Raw genomic sequence first — 15,320 nt, 5'->3', positions numbered from 1 at the left:
GAGAATAAAATTGTCATTATTTAGATAACATGAATGTATTCATAGAAAAAACCCAAATCTTTGCATACATTCTTGGACTGCGTCTCTCAGATGTATGCCATCACACCGAACCCACCAAGGCACTCATAGTCTTTCACCACAGTTCCATGGGCTCCCTTCAAACTTTGCTGTCCACCCTCCACCTCCCCATCTGGTAACCTTCACTTTATAAACAGATTTATAGAATTTGGTATTGGCTTGGTTTTGATTGATCCTTTTTTTGTTTCTTTATATTCCATATATAAGTGAAACCATGTGATACTTGTCTTCTTCTGACTTATTTCACTTAGCATTATTCCCTCAAGCTCTTTTCATGTTGTTACAAATGGCAAGAGTTCATTTTTCTTTTTTCTTTAATCACTGAATAGTAGAAAATTGAATTTTGTAAGGATACTGTTTACAGTAGCATAAAAAATACTAAATAGCTAGGGATAAATCCAGCAAAAGTTAGGTAAGAACTCTATGAAGAAAACTAGATTTTATCTTTAAAAAATTTAAAATAACAGAAGTAACTTTTGTGACATTTTCACATCATGACAGATTCAGTGTTATAAAGATATATGGCTTCGGTATATCGGCAATATCCTGTAGAAATATGAGCCATGTAGATTAGTAGTGACATTAATGGATAAAAGGGAATAATTAAAATTGTAATATATTTTATTTAACTCAAAATACCCAAGATAATTATTGTTTCAAAATGTAATAAACATTAAAAATATTAATGGATATAGGGCCTCCCCGGTGGCGCAGCGGTTGAGCACTGGGTTGCGAAGCTGCCCGCGGCCTCTGCGGCACCGGTTCGATCCCCGGCTGCTTCCCGGCCACTGGAGGAGGGTCCCACATGGCGCGCAGACCTCTCCTGCCGCCCGCTGCTCCCCTCAGCAGTGTACTTCGGTCCTTCTGCCTGCTCTGCTCCCCGCTCTGGCTCTGGTGAATTCTCTCACCCTCCCGCGCTTCTGACTGTACCCAGTGCATGTATAAACAAAAAACAAACAAACAAACAAATAAATAAATAAAACATGCCTCTATTAAAAAAAAAAAGACTTTATAAAAAAATATTAATGGATATAAATTTCTTTCCTAATTATTTGAAACTCAGTATTTTATTTTATTTTTTAGAAAGATTTATTTATGCATACAAGAGCTGGGGTACAGGCCAGAGGTGTAGGGGGTGAGAGGATTCACCAGAGACAGAGTGGGGAACAGAACAGGCAGATTGACTGAAATACACTGCTGAGGGGAGCAGTGGGCTAGACAGGAGAGGTCTGCTGCACCATGTGGGTTGCTCCCTGGCTGGGGATCAAACTCATGCTGCAGAGGCTGTGGACAGCTTCATAGGTTGCATCTTAATACCTTGCGCCACCAGGGAGGCCCAAAACTCAGTATTTTAGTTAACACTTAGCGGGGTGAAGAGAGGCAGGTGGAGTACTGGCAAGGGTGGTTTAGTGGAGGGTGAGTGGAACACGTGCACATTGGGGTTACAATAATGTAACCCCACAATTAAGAAAACACAATTTGAGCTAGCCACATTTCAAGTGCTCAGTGACTGTATGGCTATAGACTACCATATCAGACAGCATAATTATAGATTCAATATAAATTTATATCCTAATGGTTTTTTGTGTGGAACTTGATAATATGGAACTGATTCTAATATGATAATACAAAGGACTAAGAATAGCTAAAACAATTCTAAAGAATATAGGAAGACTTGCTTTATCAAGTAACAAGTCTTGCTATAACTTGTGTAATTAGGACATGGTATTGAAACAAATATAGAAAATAAGATTGTGCAATAGAATAGAGCCCAGACACAGACTTTATATATATATATATATATATATATATATAATACACACACACACACACAGACACGTGATTTATAACCATTGAAAACTGCAGAGCAGTGGAGAAAGAACATTTTTAAATAAACCCTATTGACACTTCTCAGATCATGCTCATCAGTATCAGTGATCTTTTGGTTACTAAAACCAAAACCAGTGGCAGGTTGTCACAGAAGTGACTCTGCCATTTGTTCATATAACACCTAATTGAGGTCATGGTATATGTACTTAGGATGCAGTGTGAACAGATTAATAAGATCTTCTGTTGTCTCATGAAGCTTACATTCTAGTGAGGGAATTAACATTTAAACAAATAAATACAATATCAGGTGGTAATAGGAGCAGGTGGGATACTAAACTAAAATACTCTTGAAATATGATGGGAGTCATTTTAGATGGACCAGTTAAAGAAGGTATCTCTGAGGATCATTTGACACCACTCCCTCTACTGCCTAAGTTCTTTCTACTCTTATCTGCTTTCCCTACCTCTTTAACCATTCCTCTTTTGGGCTCTTTTACATGATCATTCCTGCACTACGTGCTTTGCTTATTTTTTTAATTATGAAAATTATCAGACATAAATTCACAAAATGCAGTGAACATTCATGTAGCACTCACCCAGAATCAACAGTCATCATTTGCTTTATTCCTTTTTTCTATATTTTTCTACTTTACTGAAATATTTTAGACTTTCCAGACATTCTCTGTTACCTACTTTATTTTAGTTTACATCACTAAAAAGTATGGATGTTTTCTACATAACCTTTTTCTAACAAAACAAGTAATAATATTTAAACATTATCTAATGCCAATCTTTAAAATTTTCAAAGTTCCTCAAACTATCTTTGCAACCCCAAATCTAGTTTGTGCATTTCATTTAGTTGTATTTCTTAAGCTTTTCTTTATCTAGAACAGTGTATCTTTGTTTTGTCCCTGCCATTTACTTGTAGAAACCAAGGCCTTCAGGGCCTCCCCTGGTGGCGCAGCGCCTGCTGCTCCCCACGCCCGCTGCTCCCCTCAGCAGTGTATTTCGTCAGTCTGCCTGTTATATTCCCCGCTCTGGCTCTGGTGAATTCTCTCACCCTCCCGCACTTCTGACTGTACCCAGTGCCTGTATAAATAAATAAATAAATCTTTTTTAAAAAAAAAAAAAAGGGAAACCAAGGCCTTCATTCTGAATTCGTCTTGTCAAAGGATGAAGCCACCTCTCACTATCTGAAACAAAGACACAAAGATGATTTGGGACAGCAGCCCTTCTGCCCACCTGTACCTATCCAGGTGCTCCTCGCCGCCAACCCTCTCCCTTTGCAGGGTGGCAGCTCTCCTGCCCTTCTGTGACCTGTGACCATGCCAGGACTTCTCTCCACTGACCTACCTTTGCAATGCAGTAGAGACGGCTCTCCTCCCAAGGCTACCTGCCTGCGACTGTGTAGACCTCTCTTTCAGCAAAACTGTCCCTTTCAGGAACAGCTCTTTCTGCCCGCTTCTGCCTGTGCAAGCGCTCTTTACCCTCCCTTCCCTTTTATAATAAACCTGCCCTTTTGGATCTAAAAAATAAAAAAAAGATGATTTTGTTTACTATATTAAAGGAAAAACAAAGCTGGTCTGGTGGTCTCTCCCAGCAAAGTAGACCACTGATCTTCTATGAGATCTTAGGAAAGCATGGAGTTCAAGCATTGGCAGATTTTCAGGGCCGTAGTGGGATGATACCATCTGTAAGAGCGTGGGTACTTGGATGGGACTCTTGAGCAGTGGGCAGTCAGGTATGGGTATTTGAGTCAGTTTCGTCTTGTTTGACTTTCACACATGAAGAATTGTTACTGATTGGGTGTTCACCTAGGCGAGTTGTCTTCAATCACTTGAACGTATTTAAAACCAACTGAATGAATGTAAAACCAGTTCTGGTGGCTTTCTTGTTACCAAGATTGCATACAAGTATATTTTTCCTAGGAGCCTGGAAACTTTTTTTATTATCCTGGTGATATTATTTAATTTGTTGTTTTTTCCAGTTTTAGGTTAAACTTTTTGGCAAGATTGTTTTATGCTGTTGTGCCCTGTTGCATCACGTCAAGAGATTTCTAACACTTGGTTGCCCTACTTTAAGTGAAGCATTCCATGGTTACAGCTGATTCCTTAGTTGTAAAGTTCCCTGTCAGGCTTACATCCATTGAAAATTCTAATTTGCAGCAACGATTAAGAATTTTAAAATGGTGGTTTTCTAATTGCTATTATTCCTACCTCATTGTTAGTTGGTATTTTCCAAAACAATGCACTTTCCCCCATCAACTAGGGGTATTTAATTATCTTGAAAAAAGGCAGAATAAAGGCTTAATTCTTAATTATTTCCATTTTTCAGAGCCCTTAATACTTCCAGTCAAAGTGGTGTCCAGTGATTTGAGTTTTTATGTTAGTTTTTACTTTTTTTTTTAACTATATTCAATTCGTGGGATTTAATCATTAGTGTGCTTCAGCCAATTGCATTCATTATTTTTAATGCCCAATTTGTTTTTTCCTGACTACCTTTTAAATGTTCTTGTTCCCCAGGGTTCCATCTCTCACATGCTTTAATTCCCCTTTGCCCTCATTTTCCTGGCTCACCTCAGCCTTTCCTATAACTACTCTCAATATTTTAATCACTGCCAAATCACTCTTTCTTATTTTAACTCATCAGCTACCAGGCCTGATTTTCTCTTTATTCACCTACATGGCTGTCCCAAAACATTTGCCCTCCATAACTAAACATCTTTAAATTGAATTTGTCTCTATTTGCTGTTCTTTTCCTTTTCTTGTATCCCAATAAACTTCATTTTCATGCACCCTATTTCCCAAGACAGAAACATGGAAATCAGTTTTTATTTTTTTCTCTCACATATGCAGGTATTACCAAATTCACACTTAGGATTTTTTCAGTGTTCCAGCCATTCCTCTGCATTGTACTGCTTACAGTTCTCAGACAATAGGCATCTCCTCCCCAGGTTCCTAAGTAGAATGCCTACTACCTGCCACCAGTTCCCATGCCAGATCATTCTGTTACCCTTGGAGTTCCTTCTTAAAAATAACTCTGTTCTTGTTAGTCCACTGTGTAAAGACCTCTGCTATATCTCTGTTACCTAAACTCAGTGTTTTATGGCTATTCATAGAGCCCTCATTCTATAAGATGTTAATAGGTATTCTCCAAAAAGAAGGAAGTACTAGAAACAAATGTTTAGAAAAATACTGATTTCCAGATTATTCTAGATTTCTCAGCCTTTTATATGCAATGTATTCTACTGTATGTCTCCAGCAGGGGATGCTGTAGATAGCATTCTACAAACTCATTGGATCATGAAATTGTTGCAAGTATCTTGAGAGATGAATGTTATTCAGTAAAAAACTGAGAGAATACTGGCCAAGTGAATAAATCCTTGACCCTTAAATTGCATGTAAGGCCTTTCACAATCTTTTGTATTATATTAGATATCCTTTACTCTTCATATGCCTTTGTCATTAGTACTCTTCCCGTATACCCTGAATTTCTATCTTAATGTACTAACTAGGGTTATCTATATCTGTCTTCCTCACTGACCATTTGGGGTTATGTTTATATCTCTATATTCTCAGTACTAAGCAGTGTCTAGCACATAGTAGCTCAATAACAACTCACTGAATAATGAATGGATCTATTTCTAAAATAGAAATTTCCTTGCTGGCCATTTTCCCTAGCTCTGTTATTATATTCATACTAACAAGATCATTGGTTTCCTTCATTTATATGTTGGGGGAAATAATAAAATTACATATTAGAGCTGAAACACACCCTCAAACTCATCCAAACCAGTGCTTTTCCAACAGCGTGCCACAGACTCATAGATGTTCCACAGACTGCTTTCCCAGCAGCTCTTCTTCCCTGAAGGGCTGTTAAAAAGAAAAGGAATAAAAAATAGGCATGGGAAGCAAATATTTAGTATTTTTTTTCCAAAATACAATGTCAAACATGTTGATGGTGTATAGGACAGACTATCAAAGGAACAGATAAGTTCCCGCAAAGAGTTAAGATAGGATCAGAAGGAGCTGTAAAATCAGTTTTTTAGAGTTTTGTTTTTATTAGAAATGTTGGATTTCTTAATCCCTTTTGAAAATGGGATTCCATGGATACAGTTTGGTAGCCCTTGGTCTAACATCCAGTCCCTTTACTTATGAAGTGGTAACAGATCCAAAGAAATTAACTTACCCAGAGCCAGAACTAAGATGATTTTACTCTCACAGTCATGCTTTTTGCAAATTCTGAAAGATGAATAAGTACATTAGATTATGGGCTATAATTCTTATGTGTTCACATAAAACCTATGTACAGGGCCTCCCCAGTGGCGCAGTGGTTGAGCACTGGGTTGCGAAGCTGCCCGCAGCCTCGGCAGCGCCAGTTCGATCCCCGGCCTCTGGGCAAGGGTCCCACATGGCGCACAGACCTCTCCTGCTGCCCGCTGCTCCCCTCAGCAGTGTACTTTGTCACTCTGCCTGCTCTGCTCTCCACTCTGTCTCTGGTGAATTCTCTCACCCTCCCGTGCTTCTGACTGTACCCAGTGCTTGTATAAATAAATAAATCTTTTTTAAAAATTTGTTAAAAATAAAAATTAAAAAAAAAACCTATGTACAAATGTTCATAGCAGTTTTACTCCTAATAATACAAATTGGATAGAAACAGAGACTAGATTAGTAGCTGCCAGTGGTTAGGAAGAGGAGACGGTAGATTGGTATGCTTGTAAAGGAGCAGTGGTAGGGATCCTGGTGGTGATGGACCTATTCCATGCATTCACTGTGCTGGTGGGTACTGGGGCTTACACATGCAGTTAAAATGCATGAAACTAAATAAACACACAGAAGTGTCATTAAAACTGGAGACATCTGAGTGAGATTGGTGGATTGTATCAGTATCATTATCCTAAATATGATACTATGCTATAGTTTCATAAGATGTTCTAGGGGAAAACTAGCTGAAGGTACACAGGATCTCTGTATCATTTCTTAAGAACTCATTGTGAATCTATACTTGTCTCAAAATAAAAAGTTTCATTAAAATTTTTTTAAATAGAAATAAAGATACCGCAAAAAATGAACTGTTATTTTATGGATTTGTTATTTAGAGCCAAACTTGGGATGCCACAGTTTTTGAGTCCTGAAGCCCAGAGTCTTTTACGAATGCTTTTCAAACGAAATCCTGCAAACAGATTAGGTACAAATTTTAATTTGTTTCTTTTGTATGTTTATTGGTATCTGTTATTTTTGGAGGGGGGACCAAGTTTATATTGTGGGATTATGAAATATTAAGGCAACTATTAATAGCAAAGACTAGATAAGCTTATTCTTTCTTGAGATAAAATTACCATTTAATCATAACTAAATAATTTTAACAGGTGCTGGACCAGATGGAGTTGAAGAAATTAAAAGACATTCGTTTTTCTCAACAATAGACTGGAATGTAAGTATGTAATGAAATCTTACTTGCAGTGTTTTCTTATAATTTGCATGTTGTGTTAAGTCTCTTTTTTACTCCAGAAACTGTACAGAAGAGAAATTCATCCACCTTTTAAACCTGCAACTGGCAGGCCTGAAGATACATTCTATTTTGATCCTGAATTTACTGCAAAAACTCCCAAAGGTAAGGGGACAACCTGGACAATATCGTTTTTCTTGTTTGATCAGAAATCTTTTCCAATTAACTCTTTATGCTGCCCTGATATCTCCACTTTATCCCCTATCCCTGCTACAGTAACTGTTAGCAAATCCTTTTCAGCATTTTATAGCACTTAACATCCTTGTTAAATCTTTTGGCAAATTATGTTGTGCCTTAAACAGTAATACTGTTTATATGGAAAAATTATTTGGTTGTATATTTGTTTACCTGTAGTTATTTTTACATGAAATAACCTTCATTGTAAATAATATTCTTTAAAATGTGTAATATTAGGTGGCATTCTGGGATTACTTGTAAAGTTCAAATCCCAAACATAACTTAAACTTTAAGTAAGGTGTAATAACCAAAATGACTCATCTTCTGTATCAGGCTTTATCCTAAAATTGTGTAAACAATGACTGTTATAGAGAAGTAAACGTTGAAATTGTAACCTATATTTCATTAATTAGCATTTATATACATAATGATGTGTTTTGCAATCTAATACTGAAAGGCTTCCAGTACCAACTTCCAACGTGGAGGTGAGTGCCCTACACCAACAAATAGTGCTCTGTACACCAGCTGGGTGTCCTGCAGTGGAATTCAGTTCTGACACTATATACTGAGAATGAGGTTCCACGGGTTAAGGGCTCAATCCCAAAAGACTGTCCGGTCTCCCTGCTGCATAAACATGTAGGTGGAGATACAATCTCTTTGTATGTTACCTGCTTAACATTACTGTTTTTATATTCCTATCAATCATTACATTTTTTCCTCCTCTCAGTCTATTTGTAACCTGAGTCAGGGACTCATCAGTGGCATTTAGTACCCATTTCACAAGAATCCCATTATCAAGGAGTCCTAGAAATTTCTCCACCCATGACTCTTTTATTCACTCCTGTGCAAAAGGCTTGGGTCCCTAGTGTGGGCTTTAACCACGAGGCCCCACCCGGCCCTTTATTTCAATCTTTATCGTGATTATTTTGCCTACCCACTGCTCAGGAAATTGCTGGTCAGATTTATGATTATAGGTTCTACCTTCTGACTTTTCTAACTTCTCCAAACAGAGGCAAGTAGAAAAGACTTGTTTGGGGTCCTTTAATATTGGGATACCAATAATGGGGTGTTCTGACTGCCCAACCTTTGGTAGTGTTGTATTGTGTTAACCCCATCAGTGTCCATTTTATTCATCTCATTTCTTAGTAATCATCTAAAGATTTCCACCCTGCTGGGAAAAGTCCGGTCACCTTCCTCTTCCTGTTTCCTCTTTGTTCTTCCCATTTCAATATTTGCTTTATTCACCTTATTTCTTAGTAACTTTAAATTTTCCTGCCTAGTAATGAAGATTCCCTTGACTCTCCCCTCAGCCTCTCCCTAGTTTCTGGTTTATCAACCTAATGTTCTTAATTAACATAAGTAAGTCCTAGAAGGGGAAGTTGAGACAACAAATTCCATTAGACTTCCAGAATAGTTTTTTGGTTATGCAGTAATAAGGTTCTATGGGGTGTCCATGTGAAAGGGACCCACAGCATTTACCCTGACCTGTGTAAACGGCACAGTGGGCAAACATCTTGGTCATTATAAAACTGATCCCACCTGGCTCGAATAAGCAGCATATCACCTGCTTTCACTTGGGATATTCCACTTGGCATTCCTTGAGGCACATGGACAGTCTCCCTTCTCAGGGTAAACAGACCTTACAGGGGCTTTTATTCAGCCCACAGACTAGCTGTTCCCTCTCATGTGAATAACCTCCCGTGTATCTGGATCACATATATAACAGTCTGTGATTGTTCCATAATGAGCTGTGGGTTCTGCATCAATGCATACATGCTCTTCCACTCTGCAGCATTCAAATCGAGACACAGCTGCCAAATTAGTCATTCTTAACACATTTCAGTAAAGGTAGCTCAGGAAGCCAAGGATACCCATCCACAAAATGAAACAACTCCTTCATGCATATATTCCCTGGTTTTAGCAGTTTTTTGGTTTTGCAGTTTCCCATATTACCGTCTCAGTGATCAGCGATCTTAGAAGTACTTACTGTTGTCCCTGTACAAATTCTACCTGGGAGGACAGCTTTCAGGCTAGTAGTGGAAGTTCATCTCACTAAAATCTGAGTTTGGTCTAGCATCAAGATCCATCCCAGCATTCTCTTCTATTCTCTTTTATTTAGTTCAGCTATTACCAACCCAGCAGTCTCGTCTACTTTTCATTTAGCTATTAGGTAACAATAACCAAAGGATTCAATAGTTTGCCTTTTCATCGTTAATTTGCATTTCCTTATCCATCCAATGAACCAGTTCCCTGAAAGTTGGGTCCACTTCTAAATTCTACTGGTAGCTTTTACCTTTAGTAAATGAGCACTGCATAGCTGCTGCTTTGAACCATGGGTGGCCATGTGACCACCTAGAAATCAAAGGTTCCTCATCCCGCCACCCTTTCATCCTTTCTCTTTGCAAACCACATGTTTCCATGAGCCAAGGCCATTCTAACAAATCCCACTTTTCTGATACCAACAAAAAGGGTGTTCTCTAAACTCAATTTCACTGTGTGGTGGAGTTTCCCCACATCTCCAGCAATGCTTAAGATATCAGCTGAGTGTCCTGCAATTCAGCTAAATTCTGATGCTACCTGAGATAACATCAGGTTCCACAGGTTAAGGTTTCATCCCACAATACTGCCTCTTCAGCTCTCAAGTCAGACTTCCATTCACAAGCCTGGAACCAGAGCTTCCCAAGTCCTCCTCCACAATCTCTATTGAATTGCTAGAGCTGCTTACAGAACTCAAGGAAACACTTATTTATTGGGTTACAAAAGGATATGGTAAAGGATACAGGTGAATGTCCAGATCAAAGAGATGCATAGGGCAAGATTTGGGAAAGTGATAGAAGTTCCCATACTCTCTCAGAGAGAGCCACTCTCCCTACCTAAATCTGCCAACTTTTAGAAGTCTGTCCGTTGGGGTTTTCATGGAGGCATCATTGCTTCGGTAGGATTAAGACATTGGCCACTGGTGGTTGGTCCAACATCCTGCCCTTCTCCCTTCCCTTGAGGTTGGATTGACTGGTAGGGTGAAACTCAAAGTTCCAACCCTCTAATCATGTGGTAGGTTCTTAGGGCAACCAGCCCTCTTCTTTAGGTGGATGTCAAATGTTGCTTCATTAACACAACAAAAGACACCTTTATCACTCTCTACTTTTAGGAAATTCCAAGAGTTTGAGGACTGCTAGTCAAGAGACCAGGGATGAAAAACCAAATATATATGAGAAATATATTCTGGTCATCTAAATAACCTTGGGGCACATGGACAGTCTCCCTTCTCAGGGTAAACAGACCTTACAGGTCTTATGAATCACAATATAGGAAATGCTTTTCTCATTTAAATGTACCACATTCCAGATTCATCAAAGTGTTCTCACATATAATTTATCCATAGAGTGTGTCATTCAAAATTTGCTATAAATCTTTCCAACCAGAATCATCTCAATCTATATAAAGCATTGATGGGTGTCTGATATTTTTATCAGACAGTCTTAGAAGTTCAAATCACACTACCCCTTGATAGCTGAATACAGAACTGACTCAACCAAGGGTGGGGGGGGGGTAAGAACAAAGAAGACAGGAAGCACAATGGGCGGTGGTGGTGGCCTAAGGGTGATTTGGTGGTGGTTGCACTGCCATGATAATACATGATGGGGTTATCCAAATATTACCTCAGTTAAAAATAATCAATGAAAAAAGTTCATATCAATACAGGAATTAATTTTATCAAATACATACATGGACATGATATACAAAGAATTGAATATATATATAATGTTTTATTTGCTTTCTCAAGTCAGTTTGTCATGATAGAGGAAAATTCTCAATCAAGCAGTTCTATACTATATTCTGCCCAGATACGTTATCTTAACAGAAGTCTTAAGTATAATACTATTACGTTGATTTAAAGTTTGCTAAATAATATATATTACTGAGAATATTGTGACCACTATACTGTTAACATTTAGTTTTCTGTTTTTGTTAATACTATTAGATACCACATGAATAATTTGAGTAACAATGCATGTCCTGTCCTAAATATTTTAAGGACTATGTGCCATTAGATTATGCTAGAAATTACTTTTCATAATTAATTATATATAAATATAATGATTTTAACTTATTTAGATTTCTAGTTTTGGACACAAAATATTGAGACCACCTGACTAAAATCTTATCTCCTAAATTTTCTCTAAATCAATCTTATATCGGGCCTCCCCGGTGGCACAGTGGTTGAGCGCTGGGTTGCGAAGCTGCCCGCAGCCTCTGCAGCGCCGGTTCGATCCCCAGCTGCTCCCTGGCCCCCGGAGGAGGGTCCCGCATGGCGCGCAGACCTCTCCTGCCGCCCACTGCTCCCCTCAGCAGTATACTTCGGTCCTTCTGCCTGCTCTACTCCCCGCTCTGTCTCTGGTGAATTCTCTCACCCTCCCACACTTGTGACTGTACCCAGTGCTTGTATAAATAAATAAATAAATAAATAAATCTTTTTTTTTAATTAAATAAAAGATAAATAAATCTTATATCTTCCCCTAACCAGGAGCAATAGCTTTGTTTGGTTATTTAAGGCTTTATTGTACAGTACAGTAGCTAATAGCCACTTGTTGCTATTTAAATTAATATTTTAATTTCTTAGTCCCACTAAGAGCATTTCAAATGCTCAGAAGCTGCATGTGGCTAGTAGGAACTATGTTGGAGAGCACAAGTCAAGAAAATTTCTGTTATTGCAAGAAATTCTATGGGATAGTGCTAATTTAGAATAATATTAACCTAGTAAATTCACCACTTTCTTATATTCTTCAAATGAATTAACTCTTTTCTGGGCTTTGAGGTAGTGGGATGGTACAATTGTGATGGTAAGAGGCCAACAGGACAGATGTAATACAGTGCTGCTCCAGGAACAAGAGTTATATACTGGGTGCCTGAGAGAATTCCAGAATAAGTGAGAAAAGTCATTAATGTCTGATTACTTTCTTAGTAACTTTTTCTTCTTTTCAGATTCACCTGGCATTCCACCTAGTGCTAATGCACATCAGCTTTTTCGGGGGTTTAGTTTTGTTGCTATTACCTCAGATGATGAAAGCCAAGCTATGCAGACAGTTGGTGTGCATTCAATTGTTCAGGTGAGTGAATGTCTAAGTAATTTTACATTTGAAATGTGAGATACAGTTTATTGTGTGACTAAGAGTAGATTTGATATGCTGACTTTAAGTGTGAACAGCTCAAAATGCATTTTATATTATTGAGGTTACTCTTAGAAATCCCTTTCATATATCATTGAAAAGGTTGCGTGCACCAGAATCCTGGATACATATCTGACTTGAAAGTGAAATTTTCAGAGTTGAAATAAACATTACCATCTAGTCTCTTCCCAATCCTGTAACTCAAAATGTTTATCAGGTCTAGTTTGTTTCGTCCTGTTAACTGGTTCCCTTCAAACAGGGTTAACAGACTTTTTCTGTAAAGGGCCAGATAACAGATATTTGAGGCTTTGTAGATAATATGGTCTCTGTAGTGATTCCTCATCTTCCATTGTAGCACCAAAGCAGCCATAGAAATTATATGAGTGAATGGGCATGGCTGTGTACTCATAAAACTTTATTTGGAATAACTGGTAGTGAACCAGAATCAGCCCACAGTATATAGTTTAACAATATCTGCTGTAGAAAGATGTAAGAAATAAAATTGAACTCAAATCTTAAGATGTCCAAGTTTTGTGTCCTTAACTCTTGGCGCTCCCATTGTCATCAGGAAAAAGGGGTTATGGGTACTGCCTTAGTTTGCCACCCACCTCACTATCCCATCTATTTATCAGAGTTGGAGAAAAAGGGGGGTTAAAAACACAGAAATGGGTCTGGGTGAATGTTTGTAACAGGACTAGTAAATACTGTAAAAGGAATATTAATAATAGTACAAACCATTAGATTTATTTCTTCCCATCATCTCCTAATCATCAAAGGAACTAGATACATGTTTTGAAGCGTTGAGTTGTTGTTTTTAGCATATATAATTAGTCCTTGAATTGCTTTATGATTAAGTTGCTGCTTTTGCCCTGAAGTTGTTCTCATGAGTCAGTCATCTTGCTTTCCACTTTCTAGAAAACAAATTCAAATATTGGTATTTTAACAAAATACATATTGAATTAGTCTGCCCCTTTTATTGAGACAAGCATGTAATACATGGCAAATTTTTTAAGTTACAACTTCTGTACCTAACATAGAAATTACAAACATATTATCTACAGAATTCTAAATTTAACTATATGATGCTGATAGGCAAGGAGGGTCTCCTGTCAATAGGGCCAAGGGCAGCACAACTTCCTTCAGCCTGTTTATGGAACCAGTTTGCTATTCATCATCTCGCCATGTTATTAGTCTTTAACCCATTAACAACTTCTTTAGCAGTTGTATTAAAGATGTGACTTGGGGCCTCCCTGGTGACACAGGGGTTAAAGTCTCAGCACTATCAAGCTATTACCAGCCACTGCGGCATGAGTTTGATCGCCAGCCAGGGAGCTGACCCACATGGCACAGCAGACCTCTCCTGTCTCTCCCTCTGCTCCCTTCAGCAGTGTATTTCAGTAGATCTGCCTGTTCTGCTCTCCAATGTGTCTCTGGTGAATCCTCTCACCCCCTGCACCTCTAGCTTACACCCCAGTTCTTGCCTAGTTCTTGTATGCATAAATAAATAAAAATAAATCTTTAAAAATAAATAAATAAAGCCAAGACTTAACGGTGGAGAAAATAGAACTTAGCTACAGATACCCAAAATATTTTATTTAATCCTTACTATTACCCTTTTAGAAAACACAGGTTCAAGGCTATATAGCCTACAAGTGGTATATTTTAGACAAGAATCCAGATATTCTAATTCTGAATCCTCTTAAATCTTTTCTTTTATACCAGAGGTTTCAAACTTCTCCCCATTTTTAAAGATATATTGAAGACTAATAGCCAGTTGGGGAGTGGAATAAGGCTAAATCATAGTCAAGACTCTCAGCCCCTTATCAAGTAGCTATGCATTGTCTGCTGTACATATTCATTTTCTTCTTTTTAACATAATTTTTTAAAATGGCATATATCTTACTGTATATTTTATTGTAGACACTTCTAAAATACATGTAGAAGAAAAATGCTATAAATATCCCCTTTTATTTTTCTAATGTGCATATGTATTTATAGTTAGCATTTAATAGAGCATGCTGAGTAGCATTCCCCTGTTTAAATTGTGTCAAAGTCATTACTTTTCTTCAATTGTCATTGTAGCAGTTGCACAGGAACAGTATTCAGTTTACTGATGGATATGAAGTAAAAGAAGATATTGGAGTTGGCTCCTACTCTGTTTGCAAGAGATGTATACATAAAGCCACAAACATGGAGTTTGCAGTGAAGGTAAATGATTTTAGATTTAAAATGCAACTATAACAGCTCTTAGTCATGCGTGTCAGTACCAGTTAAAAATTACAATCTTCCGGGCTTCCCTGGTGGCACAAGGGTTAAAAAGCAACCTATGAGGGCCTCCCCAGTGGCACAGCGGTTGAGCGCTGGGTTGCGAAGCTCCCCGCGACCTCCACGGCGCTGGTTCAATCCCCGGCTGCAACCCAGCCACCAGAGGAGGGTCCCACATGGCGCGCAGACCTCTCCTGCCGCCCGCTGCTCCCCTCAGCAGTGTGCTTCGGTCCTTCTGCCTGTTCTGCTCCCTGCTCTGGCTCTGGTGAATTCTCTCACCCTTCCGCGCTTCTG

At 38.4% G+C, this 15,320-nt stretch overlaps 1 protein-coding gene across 1 annotated transcript in view; it reads left to right on the top strand.

The window, feature by feature from the left end:
• RPS6KA3 (ribosomal protein S6 kinase A3) overlaps positions 1 to 15,320 on the top strand; it is a gene marked incomplete at both ends in the record, with an annotated part of 111,355 nt that overhangs the window by 75,358 nt on the left and 20,677 nt on the right. Inside the window, 5 exon segments of the mRNA XM_084258210.1 lie at positions 7,007 to 7,095; positions 7,277 to 7,341; positions 7,419 to 7,521; positions 12,577 to 12,701; positions 14,844 to 14,969. Of these exon segments, the coding sequence (XP_084114336.1) occupies positions 7,007 to 7,095; positions 7,277 to 7,341; positions 7,419 to 7,521; positions 12,577 to 12,701; positions 14,844 to 14,969 (508 nt within the window).

The sequence above is a fragment of the Talpa europaea genome (assembly GCF_964194135.1).
Source record: "Talpa europaea genome assembly, chromosome: X".
Taxonomy (NCBI): domain Eukaryota; kingdom Metazoa; phylum Chordata; class Mammalia; order Eulipotyphla; family Talpidae; genus Talpa; species Talpa europaea.
This window is presented reverse-complemented; position numbering and strand designations above follow the sequence as displayed.